This window comes from Typopeltis vanoorti, chromosome 18 (assembly GCF_054136105.1).
Source record: "Typopeltis vanoorti isolate ZY-2024b chromosome 18, IOZ_Tvanoo_1.0, whole genome shotgun sequence".
NCBI classification, from domain to species: Eukaryota; Metazoa; Arthropoda; class Arachnida; order Uropygi; family Thelyphonidae; genus Typopeltis; species Typopeltis vanoorti.
Window position 1 is genome coordinate 59,642,651 of NC_143566.1, and position 24,386 is coordinate 59,667,036.

General features: G+C 39.1%; 1 protein-coding gene across 3 annotated transcripts in view; it reads left to right on the plus strand.

Moving 5' to 3' along the window:
• The window catches only part of LOC150096705 (serine/threonine-protein kinase NIM1-like), a 93,017-nt gene extending 90,678 nt beyond the window's left edge, over nucleotides 1-2,339 (plus strand). For all 3 annotated transcript variants that reach the window (XM_090408451.1, XM_090408452.1, XM_090408453.1), the window contains exon 5: nucleotides 1,305-2,339. In XM_090408451.1, coding sequence (XP_090264577.1) covers nucleotides 1,305-2,072 — 768 coding nt within the window. In that variant the 3' untranslated portion in view covers nucleotides 2,073-2,339. The remainder of the gene's footprint in view (nucleotides 1-1,304) is intronic.
• The last annotated feature ends 22,047 nt before the right edge of the window (nucleotides 2,340-24,386 follow it).

The window sequence follows — 24,386 nt, forward strand, 5'->3', positions numbered from 1 at the left end:
AAGTGGTGGGAGAATCATGCAAAACAATGATCAGATTTATAAATATTAGCCATCATTATGCCATCAACACACTTCAGACATCTCTACAAGTTGATAAGTATATTACCATTACTTCCAGATAGCTGACATAAACAACGTGCTGACATCACCATGCCATGTGATGCAGAATTTGCCACAAATTTATATTATTATTTCGTGACACCTCCAAGGAGTCCAAAGACTCATCGAGGGAGGGCACCAGCTCTACAACTCTCTACCGCTTCCATCCATCACCATTATCTACACCAATGCCATCTACTGCCTACCACCACCACTAGTATTTTTTTGTTTGTAAATTGCATGGGTCCTGAAGGCCGATTTGTCTGTATGCAGGATGAAAAACCCGAATTTCCAAGAGAAAAATCCCTACTACCTGCATATGAGATCAACTAACTCACCTTCAATTGAAAACATCCATATAAAGATTCCTCCTGTCATAACGAGAATCGAACTCGGGTCTTTTCCAATCAAAGAGTGCAATGTACTGTCGTTCTTCCAATTGCAATATGGAAGTTCTAGTTTATATGCAAAATACATATATATTTTTAATTCAGGTTTATAAATGTGTGCATGAAATAAAAATAATAATTGAAGAATTTTGAAATAAAACTTATGATATAAAACTTTTTTGGAAGTAATTCTGCTATTTACCAGTAACATTCTGCAGTTGATGCCTAACATTATTATCCTCCCCAACTCTATGAAGATTTAGTTACAATTAATTGATACATTGAAATATTCAAAGTTATCCTACAATTAATTGCATTGGACAATTAAGATGAGCATTGATGCACTCTTAAAACTTTTATACATCAATAAAAATGCAATCATATGGTCAAATTGACGTGAATTTTGTAGCATGGTTTGCATAAGCCACATGACAGTACCACAACTGAAATGAGCACCTGATGCCACTGATGTGTATATATATATATATATAATATATTTAATACACATATATATAATATATTTAATATATCGAACTTTATGCAAATAAAGTCAATTTTGTAATAAAGTCAATTCTCACTATAGCACACTGTTCTAGTTAACTAAATCATTATAACAAACTAACAAAATGTCTCAGCCAAAACCACATAGCATCAATGCTATTATAAAGAAAATTCATTACAGCAAATTCTCTACTATAAAACATTTCTATTCCTTTTGCCACCATATGTTTAATATAAGGAGAGTTGACTGAATATTATAACATTAATTCTGAAGCAAAATCCATAATTATATTAAAATAATTTATTTCCTTGCAGCATCAACATAACATTGTTCATCGTGATCTAAAAGCAGAAAATGTGTTCTTTGCTGGACCAAATATAGTAAAAATAGGTGATTTTGGTTTCAGCACACAAGTTAAGGAGAGAGAGGAAGCATTGAGCACGTTTTGTGGGTCCCCACCATATGCTGCTCCAGAATTATTTAAAGATGAATGCTATATTGGCCCATATGTTGATATATGGGCATTAGGAGTGTTGTTGTATTTTATGCTTACTGCTTCAATGCCATTCAGAGCACAGACTGTAGCTGCCTTGAAAAAACTTATCTTAGATGGCAGATTTAGTTTGCCTTTCACACTCTCAGAGAGCTGTCGATTTCTTATATGTGGTGTCTTACAACAGGAGCCACAAGCCCGTTTTACAATGAATCAAATAAAAAAATCAAACTGGCTTAAAGGACAGCATTTTCCAGAAGGATTGACAAAATACAGTATGCAACCAAATGGTCATGAAGATGGTTCCCTGTCAGAAGATGAGGTAGCATCTCAGCAACAGTTAAAAGAGCTGGGCATTACTGAAGACATGATGAAAGGCTGTTCTGAAAAGGGATCCCGTAGTAACATCACAGGTACCTATCGTATTGTTCTACACAAGTTACAGAGTGTTTCATTTCAGGAGGAAATGGACTCAAATAGTCCTATTGCTCCAAATGTGCTGAGCAAATGGTGTAATAGGAACCATCAGAAAAAAGAAAGAAAAACAGGAATAAAGAACAAAAAATCAAGAACTTGTTCAGTGTTATGACATTTTTTAAAAAAATAATCTTTGAAATCTCAGGTGTATACTGTGTATATACAAATATTTTGTTTCGTCTGTATAATACCTGGTGTAGAAATGTTTGAAATATATTTAAATATTATATATAGCTTTGCAGTTGTCCAGAAATATAACTGATGTAAATAATACAAAGCGAATACAGAGAACAGATGTTATTCTATTTGTAAAATGAATGTATACATAAACATAAATATATTATTGTACGTTTAATGGATAAACTTGTTTTATTTTCTCTCTCTCTCTCTCTCACTAGAAGTATCTGAAAAAATTGCATATGATTTATATACAATATAACTTCCTAAAATTTATAAAACAGAATAGTAATAAGTGGAAAACTTGAGCAGATTTAACATTGATTACAGTCATCTTGTGGTGTACACACTCTGGAAGTGAAGCAGAGATGACATCTTAACAGAATATTTCTTGACTAGTATCTGATTACGTTAGAGTTTTAGTTGAATACCATGATATTTTACATTATTTATAGAATAGTAATACTTATAATTTCTTTATAATACACATACATTAGTTATAAACATTTTTACTGATTTTGCATTAAAGCATTTGTTTCTTTATTTTTTAATATATTAAATGCTGTAGCTGTAATCTGTAGCGCACTCAGGATTTATCTTGGGGGGAGGGGGGTTCATACAAATCCTTCAGAAAGATCCTCAGACCGTGGAACTTTCCTCAGCCCGAGGATCTTTCTTAGTGACAATGTCTGAGTGCTCTATCAATTGTGAAATATTTGAATTCGGATCTCTTTATTATCTGATGGTGGAATCTGATGCATTCGGAATGAATCTTCTACAAGCCACTCCAACAAATATGTATTTGCTTGGTTTGATGAAACGAAATCAAAGTGTTTAATTTCGTTTCATCACTAATTTACATTTCCTGAAATATGCATAACATATATATAATCTAGACACCGTGCATAATGAAATGAATAATATTAAATTTACATAAGAATAAAAATGAGCTAAATACATAGAAGCTTAAGCAGCACTCTTGGACTATTACAAATTATGAAACACTACTTGAGTTAATATCAAATGCTGGAAGTAAGACAATAAACATCTCTCCATTAACTGTTTTATTATGATTTTCGTCGACCATAAACCTGGTCCACTTTCCATTACAATTCTCTTTATTACTACACCATATTTAAATTAATTTACCATGAGAAATATGGGAAATATCAAAATAAAATTATAAAATTTGGAAGAAATGCAATATTACAAGTTACCACACTTCAATAAACAGAACACCAGTATCTAAATAATTAAGATTTCAAAGTGACGCATTTTGCATCCTAAATATCGAAAGACCGAAAAATTATTATAACAAATAATATCTCTTTTATTTAGTTGTATATCCTGATGCATAGCAGCATGCTGTTCTTCTGATTGACGCTGCATAGCGGTTTAATTTGGATGAACAGCTACAATCGCATGATTTACAAGCATAAACAGGACATTATGTTTCAGTCTCGTTCCTGCATCTTCCACTTTTGAAGCACAACCAGCTTGAAGAAAGATGGTTGTGCTACAAAAGCTGCCATAATGGGGATACTACGAAAATAATGTACACTCATTCTTTTATTTTTAGAAAAATGATATTAGAAACTGCCACGAAATTAAAGTTGGATGTCATAATGAAATATTTAATCACAGTTTGTCCAAGGAATGGATTTTGTTTTTTCATTAGTTAGATACAGTTCATGAATCGTCAGCTACTTGTCACTCAGGTACGGAAACATGCGAATGCACCTGCCCTTCCACAGTACGCTGCATGCTATAAAATCATGCAAAGCATAAAAACCAACCAAATTTGTTATTATGTTTACAGTCTTAAAGATATTTAGACTACTAAACTGTTTTACTTTAAAATTTCCTTTATTATAATACGATTACTCAGTTTCTTTAAATGCAGCAATATTGTACTAAACGATTCTAATTATTTCACATGTTGGTATTTATGACAGTAAACTAATCTCGAATATTATATGCAGTAAAAAGAGACCATTCAATAAGAAATGGTTATTATCTCATTTCAGAGATATTTAATACAATCCGCATTTTACAATAGCCAACGACAGCGTCTTTTATTTATTTTTTTCCTGCTGTGCCAAATAATATGAATGTAAAATATTAATTTTATTTGGTACAGTGTTTTTGGTTATATTTCTGTTATACTTCGAACACAAGAAACAAACATCAGGAGGCTTTTCATATGCTATTACATCAACACCTTAGGATTCACCTGGCAAAAGATTTTGGTAGGAAGATGATTTAGCTATTGAGCTATGCGAAGCGTCGCCAAAATACTCAGTTTGGTTTTTTACTCGAAGCGAGGACGTAAGGTCTATTCACTGTGTTATAGCCTCCAATGTCAAACAGTAGTATAAGAGAAAAAGTAGTTACCGAAAACAAGATGAAAAAAAACAGAGGAAAAACTTTTTTTTTTTTTTAATTTTATTCCCTTCAGGTTCGCAATAAGCAAGGTCGCAATATTAGCACGCTTCCGAAATAACTTACTGCTCAGTGATTAACAAAAATATGTGCCGTTTTTTTATGAAAAAAAAATTCATAACTAGCCCATCCTAAACTTCCGTTTAAGAAGACGGCTACTGATTAGCAAATTCGATACTACAAAATTTTTCATAATTCTCTAGCACCTACAAAGTATATTTTATACTGTAATAGTTTTCATCCAACATAACAATGATCAGCTAACATTCCCAGGAGAATTAATTTTCATGATAATAAATATGCGTCGAAAGATCCGAATATATTTCTTAGTTCGCTGCAAAGATCCCATATTGGTTGCGCACTCTTCCTTAGAAAGTAACTAACATAATAATCCACTAAAGATGGACTGTTATGTGACGAAACTCAAATATCACAAAATAGTAATCACATGCTAATAAAACCTGCAATATAGGTTTTACCGTGTTCATTTGTGACACAAAGTTCCCAACTACATAATTATAAATATGGATAGTTTTGATAATGCAAATAAACGAGGTGGTTGAAATAGTGACACCAAATTGACCTTCTTATTCACGTTATTCAACTGGTGTTACAGAATCGTATCCAGATTTAGTTGAACGCCTGTAGACCTTATAGCCAGTTCGGGGGGTTTTAATAAATGATTGGATTTTAAGATTAATACTAACTACCGTCTAATTTGAACTTACCATTAAATAAAATGATCATAATAGAATGATTTTATCGAAATATACTCAATGATAATTTTTAAAAGAGATATTTTCAAATAGAAGATCGAATATTAAAGCGCAGGCTTGTGGCAGAATATTAAAATGACAAAAATCTGTACTTGTTAGCCACAGTTACACTGGAGATCAACGTAAGAGCATATGTGTGCTTGGCCTCAGTTGTTTATGACAGATGGTTTTAGATTTCAAGTGAATACAATAAGCCAGAAGTTCTGTCAAGTAGCTATCCAACAGACATGATGAGTATGGAAGAAGCATTTTTACATCTGTTACAGATAAATACACTTCTGCAGAAAAGTTTTTAAGTAAAAATTCCAAATGTTTGATTATGTTGTTTAACATCAACGATCTAGTAGCTTTATGCAAGTTTCCAATTCCTGTTTTACATATATATATATATATATATATATATATATATAAGAAACCGATAATAATTTATACATAAAGGACAATATTCTAGAAAGTATTGCATTAAAAAGCATTCTATTGAAAAGTCTAAGGCATTTACCAACAATATTTAGATTAAAACATTACACAGAAACGCAAACACAAGAAGACAACTAAGAATTAAATTTCTTAGGAGAGAAAAGACACTACTTTCAGAAATTCATGAAAAACACAGCAAATATGAAACAGACATATTACAAACAAAACAGAAATTACAAGAAAAAAAAAGAAGATTTTATCGCCAAAATCTTGGGAGATCAGCCAAAAAAAGATCTATCGCCCTCATGATATTCTCTCACGACTAAACCAAAGCCCTCCCAAGAAAACACAAAATGAAACTTACATACTTTTCTTTATCATATTTTGAACAACAATATCCTTTACTCTTGAAACTTTTGAACATATTAATCGAAGGTGGCATTATCCCGCAACTGAAAGTCGTGGGATAATACCACCTTCGAATAACATACTATAATAATATCTATTTACAAGCAGGATCACACACACACACACACACACACACATACTGTGGTTACAGAATTATTTAGAGAAATGCAACATCTTCCCATCCCCGCAGAAAACAAAATGATAAAATGGTTCTAGATATAATTCGTTCTTGACTTAACCAAAACTTTTGACACATAAATATGCACGGGCTTATATATAATTTATTTGATTGATATAGGCCTTTGCAGTATCTTTGTGTGTGTGTGGGGGGGGGGGGGTATATAAAAATACTGCCAATTCAAAATTATACTCATTTGGAATAAGATGAACTTTGCATATCTATTGTGGAACTTATTTCACACTTCTGTCAACTATTCTGTTTAACATATACATTAATAAAATTCACAAGTTTGTCATACAGTCAAATATATTAGTACTCATATGATACTGCATTACTAACAATGCTCAGAACCATCAACGCTGCTCACTCCAAATCATAACAAGATCTAAATGAAACAAACCTATCAGGCCTTGACTATAATAAACAACACCGAAACAGATATACAGAATCCCGAAATTCCGGGTCCTGTATTGCTTCGACTAAAAAGTCACAAATGCACTACGTTAAAATCAACAGCAGCTTCCTGACAATTGACAATTGACATTTATTCTTTAAGGGTGAAGCAAAATGCTTTTCATATTCCCCGCTATCTGTCGTGGTTAGTGAGGGTAAAATTTACGAGCAGTTTGCTCGCCCTGAATGGGCATGGAGATTATGTATCGCTATAGGAGGCTAATATAGTTTTTGATCTTCTATATTTAAATATGTCCGTTGGCTCGTATGCTGCAGCTTGTTGAACCAAATCGTTGGGATGTGTGGACGTCTTTAGAAAAAATTTGGAAGCTAAGGATTGTAGATAAGAGAGAATATAGGGAATATTTGTGTCTCTGTGGAGTTGGCTGTTTCGCGTTCAAAATCATTCTCAAGCACTTGTTCTGCACTCGCTGTATCTTAATAATATTAGTATTAGAGGTGTGGCTCCAGGCTGGAGAGGCATATCTGATTATAGGACGAATCGTCATCTGGTATAGCTGCAATTTGATTCTGTTGCTGAGTTTGCTATTTCTATTAATTAGCGGGTAGATCTGAGCTATGGCTTTAGATGCTTTTGCACATGCAGACTTGATGTGTTGGTTGAAAGATAGCTTTTTGTCGAGAATCACACCCAGGTAATTTGTTTCTTTCTGCCAGGGAATTTTAGTATTGAATAGTAACACATCTCCTGCAGGAGACATTGGCCTTTTTGAGAAGAGAACCACTGAGCTTTTCAGGGAGTTGACTTCCAATCTCCACTTGGAGAACCAACCCTCCAGCTTTAAATTTTCTTGAAGCTTTCTGGTAACGAAGTGGGGTCTGAGAGATCTGGTTAGTATTGCCGTATCGTCCGCATACAGTGCTAAAATGGAAGTCATCGGATTGTGTGGGATGTCTGACATGTATACAGAAAACAGCAATGGAGCCAGTAGAGATCCCTGTGGCACTCCAGCAAAGATATGGCGCTGGGACGATGTAGAACCGTTAATTTTAACTTGCATTGATCTATTCTGAAGATATGAACGGATTAGATGAACCATTTTTAGTGAGATACCGGCTGAGATAAGTTTGTGCAGGAGTCCAAAATGCCAGATTTTGTCAAATGCTTTAGATAGGTCTGGGAATACCGCTCCTGTGCACTGGCGCCAGTTGTAGCTGGTGGTGATATATTCCACAATTCTGTGGATTTGCTGGGTAGTACTATGGTGTTGTCGAAATCCAAACTGTTCTTTAGGGAGGATGTTTAGGTCATTTACTGAGGTTTGGAGTCGTGAGAGGATGACCTTCTCTGTAACCTTACCCAGATTGGAGATGAGACTGATTGGACGATAATTCTGCGGTAAGTATGGGTCTTTGCCTGGCTTATGTATAGGAATCACTTCAGCCATTTTCCAGGTGGAAGGAAAATAGTGAAGTCTTAAGATTGCATTTATTATACTGGTCAGATGCACCATAGCTTTTCGAGGCAGCAGCTTGATCACCCTGTTTGAGATGCTGTCTGGTCCAGGAGCTTTATTGTTCTTAAGTTTTTTAATAATATCATATAATTCAACAGGTGATGTGGGTGCAATATGATCGGCACTGGTGTCCGGGAGGTTTAGTGCATGCCTAACCTGTCTGTGGATTTTGTACAGATGATTGAAATCAATGTTGTTATAAGAAGGTTTGCACTGATCCTCAAGATTTTTAAGTATGGCTTCTGCCTTATCTGCATCTGTGTGGACTAGGCCCTGGTTTGAGATTATAGGGGAGGAGGGATCTAGTTTTATTTTTGATATTTCTCAGTAGGCCGCCCCAGATAGAGTGATCAATAGGTGAGATAGAGGCTAACTTTTTATCCCAAACTTCGTTTCTGTGTGTTTTAAGTGTATCTCTTACTGCTCCATTCAATCTGTTAAGCACTGTCTTATCCTGAGGTGCGCGAGTGTTATGAAATCTCTTCCTAGCTCTGCTCTTCTCTCTGATCAAGTCCATAATGTCCTCAGGCAAACGATCAGGCTTGGGAACAGGTTTCTGGTAGGATGCAACCATTATAGCGGACTTAATCTGTTGGGTGAGGCTAGTCACTGCAGATTCCACATCTTCTGGTGTGCATATGTGAGGGACGGGTCCTATTTGATCCCGAAGTGCTTTAGACAATTTCTCCCACGATATGCCTGAATGAGAAGGAGGAGACAGGCATTCTTGTTCTCCCAATTGCAGTAGAATTGGGTTGTGATCCGACGACAGCTCGTTTAGTGATGTAAGGCTGTACTGTAGTTTAATGTCTTGCAGGATGGCTATATCCAGGATATCAGCAGTACCAGATGTACTGAGATGAGTTGGTTCGGTAGGTTCAGCCACAACAGCATGGTTTAATCCTGTGTAGCTAGAAAGGATGCGACCATTTTTGTTGGTAGATTTACTGTTCCAAGCAGGATGCTTTGCATTGAGGTCTCCAGCAATGATGACCGGTCCTTTTACTCCAAGGATGGCATCCAGATCTGAGGTCAATAATGTCTTTAATGGAGGGTTGTATGCAGAAAAAATTTTGAGGTTTCCAATTGAGTTTGTGAGAACATTGATTCCTGTGATTTCGAGGTTGGTGGTAGTAGGGTTGGTTATTGAGTGATGATTGATATAGTTTTTGATAAGGGTGGCTGTACCTCCACCTCTATACCCAAGCCTGTCGTTTCTGTAAATCTGATACCCTCTGATTTTCAGGGTGTCAGCAGGCCTCAGGTGAGTTTCATTAATTAGCAGTATATCTGGGTTGTATCTATTATTAAATTCCTGGATTTCTAACAGTTTGTTTTTTATGCCGTTGGCATTCCAACCGATAATCCTAAGAGAGTTTGGCACGATTTTTTTCCTATGCATCAGAGAGTGCAGATAATATGGATTGGGTTTGCTGTAGGAATCTTTTTGTGACACTTAAGGATGGATTTGAGTTGCTGAAATCCTGCAGCATGTTTGCAAGAGAAGAGGTGATAACAGCTGATAGATTTGAGTGTGGATTATTCCGGTTCTGGGTTTGTACTATCTGATTGGAGCGGGCCACATCAGCATATGTTCTTACTTGATGTTGAAGATTCGTTTTCTTAAGGGGCTCAGTTAATGATGGGCGAGCACCTGTTGTCATTTATTCACTCTTGGAGAACTGAGTAGCCTGAGCTTCAGGAATTCTCGCACTAGATGACGAGGTAGATTGATGACTTGTATCATTCCATCTGTTTTTGGGGTGATGTATATACCCTCTATAATTAGCAGGGTGAGGACCCCCACAATTAGCGCACTTAGCCGGGGTGGATTTTGGCTTGGCGCAGGTGTTTGTGGGGTGATTCTCGCCACATTTTAGGCATTTGAACTGAGCTTTGCATAGCTTCTGGGCATGGCCAAATTTTTGGCATCGGTGGCACTGCCCAGAAGATGATTTCTTTCTCAATGGTTCTGGGGTGATTTTCAGTCCACAGATTGATCTTAAATTATAAATGTCTTTGTAAATGTTATGAATTTCTACTAAAACGAAAGGCATAGGTGTCTTATTTGATCGAAACATTCTAGTAACCTTTATGGGGGTAGTTCCTGTAGGTTAAGGTCAGCAACTATTTCATCTGTGTCAATATCCTCGGAGACTCCACGTAAGACTACTTTCAGATTTTTTTCGGAGGCAAGTGAAAATGTGTGATATTGGGGTCCTCTAGTGTCCAGTTCCTTTGTAAGATTTCTATAGTCGGCCACCGTGGTGGGCTGGATACGTATTCCCTCGTCTGAATTTTTAGCAGACGTGTAACGAATCTGTGAATTAGCCATGATGGTTCTGAGTGATGACCATCTCTGCTTTTCCCTTAGGATAATCGGTGGCACCTTTTCATTGGGGGAAACAGAGGGATCTGAAATGGGAACATCCTCATCCATACCAACAACATTTGTTGACTCAGCAGCAAGAATTTTTCTCTTTTTACGTGCGTGGGTTTCTTCTTGATCAGAAGGATTAGAGGTAGAGACAACTAGATTGAGTTTTTCCTCCATTTGAGGGGAGTCTTCATTTTCTTCAGCATCAATTTCAGGTGAGGAATACAAATTTAAGTAGCCGGGCCAATCCCGTTCAATCTTTTTGATAAAACTGAGTGCTAGCTTTTTATCGAGTGACTCGATAATAGTGTCGGGGTCAATCATACTAGTAGGCCATGTCAGCTTGAACTTCTTTTGGAGTTTATCAATGAGTTCAAGAGCTGGCTCTTTATCGAGCAAATCAGTGAATACGTCTAGGTCAGGTATGCTCATATCGATTTAACTGCGTATGTGCGTTAATAAAATATCCCGCAAGTCTCAAGACCTGCCAGCAGAAATTTTTGTAAAATATCCCGCAGCCGCAAAGGACTTCCTGCAAGTGTCAACCAGCAATAAGATGTTAAAGTACAACAACAATGGCGATACTAATGGTAGTAGGCCTAGCGTATCTTTGTGAAGTCAGTTGACTTACCTGGATAAACCAGTATGGAAAATAAAATGCCTGTTTATGGCAGCAGCAAATAACTGATATTACTAAAGAATAAGCATAAATCTCTAAAAACTTATCAGTCAAATTCACAATTCACCATCAAAAATACACGACGCGAAACACTAACACGCGAGCCGCCATCTTACTTTCTCAGCAGCTTCCTCCATTCCCGAAACACGCTAAATACCTTGGTACATAGACTGCCCGCTTAAATGGACAAAACATACAGAATACCCGTATGCCAAACTCCGAATCCTTGCTGTGAAACTCTTCTAAATTAAAAGCACGATTTAAACTAACATTGAAAACTCATATATCATAAAACTCATATATTTTTGAACCAATATGAATATTGGTTCAAAAATATCGCATACACACGCTATGGGAGTGTAAGCGAATACCTCAAACATCCATTTGTAAAAAAAAAAATGTACAAAGGAATTATTTCAGCAGTACTTTTGAGGCTTAATATATACCAGCCAATAACTGAACATGACAATTCATATTGTACAGCTATCCGTAAAGACAACGTCCCTCTCACAATAGGTTTTAAGAAGACACCAGTCCAATCAATGCATTAACTTTAAGTACAGGTAAGGATTGGACTTTAGGTCAGAAGCTCTGGTCGGTTCTCTGCATTCCTTTAAACGCTATGTGGAGGCCTCCTCTCAGTTACACAGTTTGATTCTTAAGCACCCCATTTTATTTTTCGCTCGTGAAAATCAAAACCCACAGGCAGGATGCACAAAATCGCATCGCATCTAACACAGCACAGTGTTAGATGATTCAGAAACATGTAACAGGCAAACAGCATCAGCAATCTCATTTATGCTTTGCCTAATATTGTTTTTATATCTTTCCAATGAATGAATTCACGGAATAATTCGGTGTCAGTTACTACCAAAAAAGTAAAAAACAATAGAAACAGAATCAGGAAAAAATATGAAATTTAAAATAACCATTATTGTAGGAAGTTATTTTGTAATGCCGTCATCAGTGTTGGATGACAGTAAAATACTGGTACACAAGCTAGCAATGGTATTTCATGTATGAAAAGGTCGAGAGAGAATCAATATGTTTCCAGTGTATTGTTTTGAGTCGCACACACAAAAATAAATATTTTCTTCGAAGAGTTATTATTATAACTATAGGGTTAATATTTGGAATATTTAAATTTTTATGAAAAAATATCAAAACATGATTGCAGAAATGCTTATTGTACTAAGCAACTTCGACCAGGCTGAAGTAATATATTAAATCAATATGCACGTACGTATGTATTTCATATCACATACAATATTGTCTGAATGCATTCACTTATTTTTAGTTGCAAAATAGCTAGAGATTGAAATAGTAACATTAAAATTTTTAATGTTATATTTATGTGAACATCAATTTTATCAAATTCATTGCACACGAGGCATATATTATTATTATTATTATTATAATTTCGGGCAACTCCAAGGAGTCGACAGACTCATCGAGGGAGGGCCTAATATCATGTCAAGAACAACTATTCGACATTCACACAGTATCTATCATACCTCGCCTTGAATTCATTCTCAGTCATAGCACCCACAACAGACTCTGGCAGCTTATTCCTCTCATTCACCACTCTCCAAGTAAAAAAAACCTTGCTCTAACATCCCTGCTAATCACTTTCTTGCCCAGCTTCCATGTATGTCCCCTAGTCCTATTCACCGCCAGTCACCATTATAGTATCACCCAGTCCTATTCTCAAAAATATCTTCTGGATTAATCTTATAGAAACCCTTCAGTAAATTGAATGTCTCCATCATAGCACCACTTTTCTGCCTATCAACCAATTTTTGCAACCCACAAATCTTCAACCGTTTCTCATAAGGTTCATTCCACAGACCTGCTCTCATCTTGGTCACTAATCTCTGGATCCTCTCCACCTTCTCCCCATCAAGAAGAAACCATGCGCCCATATCTGGGCACAGTAGTCTACACGGGGTCTTATCAAGGCTCGATACAGAGGAACAATAACTTGTTTGTCTCCACTTGTTAAAGTATTTTTCAGACGCCAAGTGATTTGATGACCTGATTTAGCCACTTTTGCGATGTGTCCCTAAACTTCAACTCCAGATCCACCAACACTCCCAAATCCCTGGCCTCATCAATCTCCTGGAATAGGGTTCCACCAATGTGATATACTGCTGCTAATCTTTTCACCCCATAACCTTACACTTTGCCACATTAAATTGACATCCATTTTCCTTAGGCCAGTCCTCCAAACTATCCAAATCATCTTGCAAAATTTTGACATCGTGTGCACTCACAATTGCTCTACCCAACTTTCATCATCAGGAAACAAGTGAACACTTCCTCTCAGATCCTTTCCAATATCGTTAATGAAAAAATTGAAAACTAGTGGTCCAAGAACAGAACCCTGCAGCACACCACTAGTTACAAGCCGTCTTTTGGACTCAACTGCTGAATAAACCACTCTCTGGTATCTCTCCATCAACCACCCTCCTATCCGTGTCACCAACCCTGTATCCATCCCCATCTGCTCCAGTTTACTGATTAGGGTTCCATGTGGTATCCTGTCAAAGGCCTTGGCAAGGTCCAGTAGAATCACTGTAAACCCATTACCCTTCTCCAGTTCAGCCGTCACTGTATTAAAAAACGTGACAAGTTACTGAGGCATGATCTACCCTTCACAAAACCATGTTGTCCCTCATACAGTATCCCATTTTCATCTTTCCAATCCTGTATTCTTCTCTTGACCAATTTCTCCAAAACCTTGACAATGATTCCTGATATGCTAATCGGTCAGTAATTTACAACAGCAGTCTTGGAACCTCCTTTATGCAGTGGACCCTTTTCCCCTCTTTCCACTCCCGTTGGGACTAACCCAGACCCAAGACTCAAATTAACACTGCTTCATGTACTTTTTTTCTTTTCTAACCACACTCGTTACCCTTCTGGCCTGTGCTTTATACAGTTCATGTGCCTGCCGGTCACCTTTCTCCTTAAATTCCCATCATAGTTGATTCTCTTTTGGCAGCTCAAGCTTCATGGTGTTAATCATCCATTTAACCCCTATTTGTCCTACTTTGGCCAAACAGGCAGAACAACTAATATCAGGATTTCAGAACACAAAGACTACATCCGGTTTCACCAGTATAGCCGCTCTGGGCTGGCAGACCATGCCTTAGATACCCACCATAAAATTCGTTGGAAGAAAACAAAAATAATTCATCGCAGCAAGTTTAAATACGAAAGATTATTCAAAGAATCTTCAGCAGCTCTAAAAAACGTTCCTAACCTCAACAAATTTGGGTGCATGAAACTACCCCAAATTTGGGAGACTTACATTATGAGAACTACAGCCCAACAGCCAAGACTACCAAATTAGCCTGCAAGAGGGCACCATTAGGACTTTAGGAACAATATTAGTTTCTTGCTTTCTTCCTTATTTGCTTTGTGTTAGTGCCTGCGTTCACATACCTTATCTTTATGTTCCTGAAGATGGCAATGTGACGTTGCGAAATATAGAAGTGATTCATTAAAGTTACCTTTAATTAATATACTTTATTTGCGTTGTTAATTCCGTAAACTAATTACCAGTTATGTCTAACCAATGTATAAGCCTTGCTACTAGAACCCCTACTTGATTTATTATTCGGACACTAGGTATACAGTCAGCCATTGCTTCATGCAAACACTTCTTAACTGCCTCCCATGCACTATCAACTTCTAGCCCTTGCAGTTGTACATGCCATGGCACTGAACCAATCAAACTCCTAAGGTTGTCATACTTACCAGCCCGATAATTCCACGTGTACCCTGTTTTAATTGTAAAGTCCACACCATTAGCCACCTCCCAAGTCAAGACCCTATGATCACTCTCACTAGTTGGCGACAACGTTGTCACATTCGTTATTACAGCCAAATCCTCAGATGTAATTACTAGGTCAAGCACTCTCTGACACGCTAGTATTTTCCATTACATGCTGTCACAGATAGTTATCCCTTAATAACAGCATAAAATCCAATTCCTTCCTCCCATGTGTCCTCTCCTCCTTCCAATCAATGTTACCATAGTTGAAATCTGCCATAATAATTACTCTCCTTCCACTCATTTCTTCTATTTGCTTGTGGATACTATCTCCACCGTCTATTCCACCACCTGGTCTATAGCAGCACCCAAGTGTATATTTTGTTCTGATAGTTTCAATCTCACAGCAAATAGCCTCAAATGTGCTATCTGGTGGGATCTGTTTTTATTTTTGATGTTTCTCAGTAAACCCCAGATAGAGTGATCAATATGTGAGATAGAGGCTAACCTTTTATCCCAAACTTGGTATCTGTGAGTGTTAAGTGCATCTCTTACTGCTCCATTCAATCTATTAAGCACTGTCTTGTCCCCAGGAGCGCGAGTATTACGAAATCTCTTCGTAGCTCTGTTCTTCTATCTGATCAGGTCCATAATATCCTCAGGTAAACGACCAAGCTTGGGAACAGGTTTGTGGAGGGTTGCAACCGTTATAGCAGACTTAATCTGTTAGGTAAAAAAAAAATCAGCTACGCAGGACGCAGGACATATATGGCGCAGAGGGTAAAGCTTAACGCTTTTCATATTCCCTGTTGTCTGTTTCGGGAGCAGCGATGGGAGAGATTTGTGAGCTATTTTAGCTGGCCCTGAGTGGGCAGAAGTGGTTATTCGTCGTTGGGTGTTAGGGTGGCTTTCGGTCTTTTATGTTTCCAGTGGTCATTACCGTCATAGTTTCCGGCTTGCTGTATTAGTTGGTTTGGATGCGTAGGTCTTCATAAAGAATTTCACTGCTCGGGAGCGTAGTAGTGGAGAGATGTAGGGGGATATTTATGTCCCGGTGGATCTGGGCGTTCCTGATGAACCAAGGGGCGTCCAGAATCATTCGCAGGCATTTGTTCTGTAGTCTTTGTAGCTTGAGGATGTTTGTCTTGGTGGTATAGCTCCAGGCTGGGGAGGCGTATATGACTGTGGGACGGATCACTGTCTTGTACAGTAGTATTTTATTTCTTGAGCTTACTTTGCTGTGTCTATTGATCAAGGGGTATAGCTGGGCGATAACTTTTGAAGCTTTGGTGCATGTGCTCTTGATGTGGCTGTTGAAGCATAATCAATTATCGAGAAGTATTCCGAGGTATTTTGCTTCAGTTTTCCAGGGAAGTTTAGAGTTGAACAGGGTGATGTCTCCTTTGGGGGATGCTCATCTTCTTGTGAAGAGTATCGTTGTACTTTTCTGGGGGTTTAATAGTAGTCGCCAGTCTTAAAACTATTTTTCTAGATTCAGGATGGTGTCTTGTAGTTTTTTGGTAACGAGAAGTGGTTGACGAGATCTCGCTAGAATAGCCGTGTCATCTGCATAAAGGGCGATGGTGGATGTGAGAGGATTTTGAGGGATGTCTGCCATATAGATGTTGAACAGGATCGGGGCTAGCAATGATCATTGAGGAACTCCAGCGAGAATTTTCCGTTGGGTTGAGACTGTTTCATTGATTTTGACTTGCATCCTCCTGTTGGAGAGGTATGATTTGATCAGGTGTATCATGTTTAGTGGAAGGTTAGCGATGAAAAGTCTGTAGAGGAGGCCTTGGTGCGAGATCTTATCGAAGGCCTTTGAGATATCTAGGAAGACAGCTCCATTATGTTGATTCCAATTGAATCCTGTGGTGATGTATTCTACAAGTCTATGGATTTGATGGGTGGTGCTGTGATTTTGACGGAAGCTAAATTGTTCTTCTGTAATAATATTTAGTTGGTTGACATGATCTTGGAGTCTGATGAGGATGATTTTCTCAGCTATTTTCCCTAAATTGGATAGCAGGCTGATGGGACGGTAATTTTCAGGTAGGTGTGGGTCTTTGCCTGGTTTGTGAATTGGGATGATGTCAGCTATTTTCCATGACTGGGGGAAGTGCTGCCATTTGAGGATGGAGCTTATGATGTTTGCCAGATGTACTATGGCTTTGCGTGGTAGTGCCTTGATGACTTGGTTAGTGATGCCGTCAGGACCTGTGGATTTTTTGATCTTGAGATGGTTGATGATGCCGATTATTTCGGTAGGTGAGGTAGGCATTATAGGACTTGGATTAACATTGGGGCGATTTACTGTGAACCTGACTTTATGATGGATCTTGCATACATGGCTGATGTTTAGGTTCTCATATGCAGGACTGCATTGTTTCTCTAGGTTTCTTGCTATGGCTTCGGCTTTGTCAGCATCTATATGTATGCAAGGTGCTGTTCTGCTTGGAGAGGGGAGAGGGATTTACGCTTGTTCCTGAGGTTGTTTAGGAATTTCCATATAGAATGATCTGCTCTGGAGATGGAGGTGAGATCGTTGTCCCATTGTTGGTTCCTGTGGTTCTGCAGCTTCTCGGACTGATTTGTTTAATCTGTTGAGTGCTGTTTTGTCCTGGGGAGCACGAGTGTTGTGATATCTTTTTCTTTGTTTTTTTCCCTTATTAAGTCCATGATTTCTTCCGGGAGACGATTTTGTTTGTGGGTAATCATGGATACTGTGGCTGCTGTTATAGCTTTATTGATTTGATTGGTGAGGTTCTTTATTGCCGTGTCTATTTCTTCCTTGGCTTTTATATGGGGAACTGGACCAATGTGTTCTGGTAGCACTTTCTTAAGTTTCTCCCAGATGATGGAGGTTTTTTTTCGGGGGGGGGGAGTTGACTGATCTTTGTTCCCTAAGTGAGGAAGGATTGGGTTGTGGTCTGATGATAATTCGTTCAGTGCTTGAATGCTGTGCTGGTATTTGATGTTGTGTAGAATGGCGATGTCTAGGATGTCGGCTTGTTGGGCTGTGGTGGGTTGGTTCAGTGGGTCCTGTTATGACAGCGTTGTTTAATCCTGTGTAGCTGAAGAGGATACGGCCATTTTTATTTCTGGTTCTGCTGTTCCAGGAGGGATGTTTGATGTTGAAGTCCCCAGCAATGATGATGGATTCATTTGTGCCTAGTACAGCATCCAAGTCAGAAAATAGCAGGGTCTTAGCAGGGGAGTTGTAGGCGGCATAGATTTTAAGTCTTCCAGTTTGAATTTGTATGGACTTCGACACCGGTGAGATCTAGATTGGAGGTTGGGGATGGGTGAGTATTCCATTGTGCCTGATGCAGTTCCTGATAAATATGGCTGTACCACCACTCTGTAGTCCAGTCGGTCGTTTCTATATAGTGTGTAGCCTCTCAGTTTTGGATTGTCTGCAGGTCTTAGATGAGTTTCATTAATTAGAATGACGTCAGGGTTGTATCTGTGAGAGAATTCTTGAAGTTCCAGAGTCTTGTTTTTTAGGCCATTAGCGTTCCAAGCAGATCTGTAGTGAGTCTGGGAGTAATCTAGTTTTATTCATTAACAAGCATTGATAATATGGTTTGAGTTTCTTTTAGAAATCTTTTTGTGGAGTTTGGTGAAGGGTTTGACTTACTGAAGCCTTGAAGCATGTTTCCCAATGAGGCTGTGATGACTGTTGTCATGTTTGGAAGAATTTGGTCCTGGTGGATATATTTGGATGAGCGGGATACTTCGGCGTATGTCCTGCTTCGACGGTGGCTTTCCAGACTGTTGGTATTTTCCACTTGTGAGAGCTGGTATTTTGTTGTCTTTTGTTGGGTGTCAGGCAACTGGGGAGCCGTCAACTCTGGTGCCTGTAGGCAGGGTTGAGAGATCTGTTTCCTTTTGTTGTCTGTTTTATTCTTAGGGCAGTGACTGTAGCCTCTATAGTTTGCCGGGTGAGGGCTCCCGCAATTCGCGCATTTGGCTGGTGAGGTCCTGGATTTTGAGCAGGTTGCTGACGGGTGGTTTTGCCCACATTTGAGGCATTTGTAGTCTGCTCTTCAGAGTTTCTGTGCGTGTCCGTACTTCTGACATCTGTAGCACTGGCCTGACGAGGCTCTTTTTCTTAGTGGTTCTGTTGTGATTTTCAGACCACAGATCGTTGTTAAGTTGTATATGTTCTTGTGTGTGTTGGGTATCTCAACGAGTACTAGGGGCATTGGACTCTTGTCAGCCCGTAGCATTCTGCTAACCTTGACAGTTGGGAGATCGTGGAGGCAGAGGTCTTCAGTAATTTCATCTGTGCAGATACTTTCTGTTACTCCCCTGAGTACAACTTTTAGGTTTTTCTCCGACTTCAGTGAGTAAGTATGATATTTAATATTTGACTCTTCCATGGTTTTTGTGAGAAGTCTGTAGTCGCCTTCTGTGGTAGGTTGGATTTTAACTCCGTCGTCTACGTTTTTTGCCCATGAATAGGCAATTTGGTGGTTTTGCATAATAGGCCTAAGGGCCGTCCAACGTTCTTTTTCCCAATTGGAGGAACGTTTTCGTTGTTGGGTGTGGGGAGGTCAGTGTTGGGGGGGGGGTATCTTCTTCCATTCTCTCGTTTATCTGAGTCTCTGCTGTTTTACGTTTTTTCCGTGCATGGGTTTCTGTATCATGTTTTGGAGTGGGAGCAGAGATTATCCATTTGGTTCTGCTGGTGTGCTACTGTTAGTTGGTAGTGGATGGGTAATAGTAAATAGAAAATTTACTTACAATGTCCGGATTTTCTTCCATGCACTTTCTTTAGTTGTTTCGTTGAAGACGATCCTAATCCACTTGTAGATGCACTGATCACGAATTTGGTTCATACAATCTGTATACTATAACCTATACTATATCCTATTCAGCTATAACATATACTATATACTATAACTGATCAAAAGCTCAGCACTTCAAAATACCTTAAAACTGCTGCCTGAAGAAAAAAAAAATCAGCTAACTTGTGACTTGTGACTTAAACTGGTGTGATGGAGAACCAAGCCCTTGGCTTTTACTCCCTTTGTCTTGTGTGTTTGAGGGAGGGGGGGGGGGAGTTATTCAGCAAATGCTCGTCCTATTCGGGCTGTGTGGTTTATAGTTAGCTTTGGAATAGCAGGATTGTTTTGGGGCATTTGTGTTTCATTGTATCATGTTCATTATAATCTGTTGCTGTCCTTATTAGTTGGTTTGGGTGGGTGGCTGCTTGTGTGAAGTAACTTTTGGCCGTTTGTTGGAGGAGTTTGAGAATTGTCGGTATGTTTGCTTCTCGATGGAGTTGTGTGTTTCGTATGAACCATGGGGCGTCAAATGACATTCTTAGACATTTGTTTTGTATTGTTTGGAGTTTTTTGATGTTGTAAGGTGCTGTGTGACTCCACGCGGGTGATCCGTATGTTATTATGGGTCTTATTATTGATTTGTAGATGAGTAGCTTGTTGTCTATGCTTAAGCAGCTGCGTCTGTTGGTTAGTGGGTATATTTGGGCAATGATTGTGTTTGCTTTGGCGCATATGTGTGCAAAGTGGGTATTGAAGTGTAGTTTTTTTGTCAAGTTGTATTCCTAGGTATTTCGTTGTTGTTACCCATTGGATTGTTTTGTTGAATATGTGTACTGAGTTGTGGGGGGATTTTTTTTTCTTCTTCTGAACAGTATTGCTTCGCTTTTGTCTCCGTTTACGTCGATCCTCCATTTCCTGAACCAGAGTTCAAGTTCATTTGCTGCGGTTTGTAGTCGTTTTGTTATCAGTTTTGGGCATAGTGATCTGGTTAAAATGACTGTGTCGTCTGCGTAGTAGGCAGAAAATGTTGTCTTGTTCTGTGGGATATCAGCCATGTAGATGGCAAATAGTAGAGGGGAAAGTAGTGAGCCTTGTGGGACTCCCGCTGTGATTTTGCGTTCAGTGGATATTATTCCTTGTATTTTTACTCGGAATTTTCTGTTTTTTAAGTATGAGCTGATCAGGAGGACTAGATGTATTGGTACTTTTGCTGTTAGTAGTTTATGTAGGAGGCCGATGTGCCATACTTTGTCGAAAGCTTTGGCTATGTCGAGAAAAATGGCACCGGTTTGTTGTTTCCAATTGAAACCGTGTGTGTGATGTATTCTGTGATTCTTTGTACTTGTTGTACCGTGCTATGGTGTGGTCTGAACCCGAATTGTTCGTCTGGGATGATGTTGTTCTTGGCGGCTATTTCTTGTAGTCTGGTCAGGATTACTTTTTCGGATATTTTTCCGAGGCAGCAGAGGAGACTGATGGGTCGGTAATTTTGTGGGAATTTCGGGTTTTTTTCTGGTTTGGGGATCAGGATTACGTCTGCAGTCTTCCAGCGGTCTGGGAAATAGCTGAGCCTGAGCATCGCGTTTGTGATGGCAACTATGTGCATGAGTGCTTTGTGTGGTAGATGTTTGATTATTTTGTTCGTGATTTTGTCTGGACCCGGCGCTTTATTATTTTTAAGGTGTTTAATTATTTCGCGTATTTCTTTTGGAGATGTTGGGCGGATATTCGGTTGCTGGTTGTGGTGCCTTAGTGCATACTGCATCTGTCGGTATATTTTTGTGATAAATGTTAGGTCTACGTTCTTGTAGTTGGGGCTAAATTGTAGCTCTAGGCTGTCCGCGAAAGCTACCGCTTTTTTGTTGTGGCGGTAGACCGTACCGCGTTCCCCATGAATTGGTGGTACGTAGCTTGACTTGTTGCGAAGGCCTTTGAGGATTTTCCATAGTGCTTGGTCATTTGGTTATATAGATCGGAGTGTGTTTTCCCAGTGTTGGTTGCGGAAATCTTTGATTGCATAGCGGACTAGTTGAGTGACTTTGTTGAGTTCTTGTCGGTCTTGTGGCGCTAGTGTTTTGTGATATTGTCTGCGCATTTTGTTTTTGTGCCGGATGAGTTTTCGGATGTCTTCTGGGAGTTGGTTTGGTTTCGTGCTGGATGTAATCGAGGTTACTGCTGCTAGGCTTAGAGTTATTTGTTTTTCTAGGTTGGAGACTGCAGTTTCGATATCTTGTTTCGTGGAGATGGTAGGTATGGGTCCTATAGTGTCCTTGATTTTTGTGGGTAGTTGTGTCCAGTTTGTGGTTGTAGGGTTTGTTGTTGTTTCGTCTGGTGTAGCACCCAGCTGGAGTAGGACTGGGTTATGGTCTGAGCTTAGATCGTTTATTGTTATTAGCTGGTATTGATGGTTCACGTTTTTCAGGATAACTGTCTAATACGTCTGGTCGCCCGATCGTGCCGTAGTGTGTCGGTTCGATCGGTCCTGCCACTACAATGTTCCTGTTAGCGATGAAATTGTGTAGGATTTTGCCGCTTTTATTTGCAATCCTGCTATTCCATGCCGGGTGTTTGGCGTTTAAGTCTCCAGCCATTATTATGGTTTCATTATTGTCTAGTAGCTGTTACAGGTCTGTGGTAGATATGTGTTTGTTTGGTGAGTTGTATGTGGCGTAAATTTTGAGACTGTTTGTGTTGGCTAGGTGAACTTGTAGTCCTGTGACTTCTAGGGTTGTGAGCTGGGGGGGGGGGTTATTTCGTTAAATCCTAGTTGTTTTCTGATGAAGATAGCTGATCCTCCATCTCTGGCTGTTGTTCTGAATAGGTGGTAGTTTCTTAGTTTTGGGTTGTCTGATGGGCGTAGGTGAGTTTCGTTTATTAGTATTATGTCTGTGTCTATGCGTTGTATGAATTCTCTTAGTTCGTGCATTTTGTTGAGTATGCCGTTTGCATTCCAATATATTATCTCTAGGGAATTGTTGGTGTTGATTGTGTTATTCATGAGTGAGGGTAGAGAAGATTACTTGTGCGTTTTTCATGAAGTGTTTTGTTGAGTCTTGGGTGGGGTTTCTCTTACTGAATGCGAGTAGCATTTCGCCTAAGGCTGCTGTTATTTTAGCTGAATTGGGTGGTTGGTTGTAGGTGGGGGGGGTTCTTGGTTTGTTCTTACTATGTCGGCATATGTTGTGTTGTGTTTACGCGCGTAGTCGTGGGAATTACTGGTTTTGATGTGGGTGGCGTGTGTTTGTTTGTGTCTGTTGTGGAGCTTGGATCTTTTGCTTTCCGTGTTGTCACGTCGTTGGTTGGGTGTTTAGAACATCCCTTATAATTTGCAGGGTGCGGGCCGTCACAGTTTGCACATTTTGCTGGAGTTGTGCGGGGTTTAGTACAGGAAGCTGTGGGGTGTTTGTCTCCACACTTCAGGCATCTGAACTCTGCCTTGCATCGGCTCTGGGCGTGTCCGTACTTTTGGCATCGGTGGCACTGTCCGGTTGATGCCCTCCTTCGAAGTGGTTCCATTCTGATGGTGAGGTCGCACACTGTTCTCAGATTGTATATTTCATGTTTGTCTTTATTGATCTCTATTAGGATTAGCGGCATCGGGGTTTTGTCTCCTCTGTGCATTCTCGAGACTTTTATGGGTGCAAAGCCCTGTCTTGTTAAGTCTGCTTTAACTTCATCTGTTGTGATTGATTCTACTACCCCTCTTATTACAACTTTTAAGTTTTTCTCGCTTTTTAATGCGAACGTATGGTAGGGGATCAGTGAGTCGTCTAGTTTTTTAGTGAGGTTTCTGAAGTCTGTTACTGTTTCGGGTTGTATTCGTATTCCCTCTGCTGTATTTCTTGCTGTAGAGAACTTGATCTGGCTGTATTTCATGATATTTGCTGTCTCCGACCATTTTTCCTTCGATCGGAGGATAACTGGAGGGATGCGTTCTTTTTTTGTGTTGCTTGATGCGTCCATTGGTATTTACTGTTCTACTGTGTCCGTGACCTTTCGTCGTTTGTTTCTGTTGATTACTTCGAAATCTTCAGTCGTGTCTTCTGAGTTAGAGTAGAGTTCTTGTGGGGAGGGTTCTGGATGTTCAACTTCTAAGTCGGTGGGGTCATGAGTTGCTTCGTCGTTTGGTGCTGATTGTATGAGGGCTACAGTGCCCGGATATCTGGTTTCTAATTCTAAACCTATCTTCCTGAAGAGTGTTATTAGTTGGTCATAATTAAAGTTTGCTAGTGTCAGTTCCTCCATTTGGTTCTGCCAGTGTGCTCCTGTTAGTTGGTAGTGGATGGGTAATAGTATATAGAAAATTTACTTGCAATGTCCGGATTTTCTTCCATGCACTTTCTTTAGTTGTTTCGTTGAAGACGATCCTAATCTCCACTTGTAGATGCACTGATCACGAATTTGGTTCATACAATCTGTATACTATAACCTATTCAGCTATAACATACAGGGTGTTCGGGATAA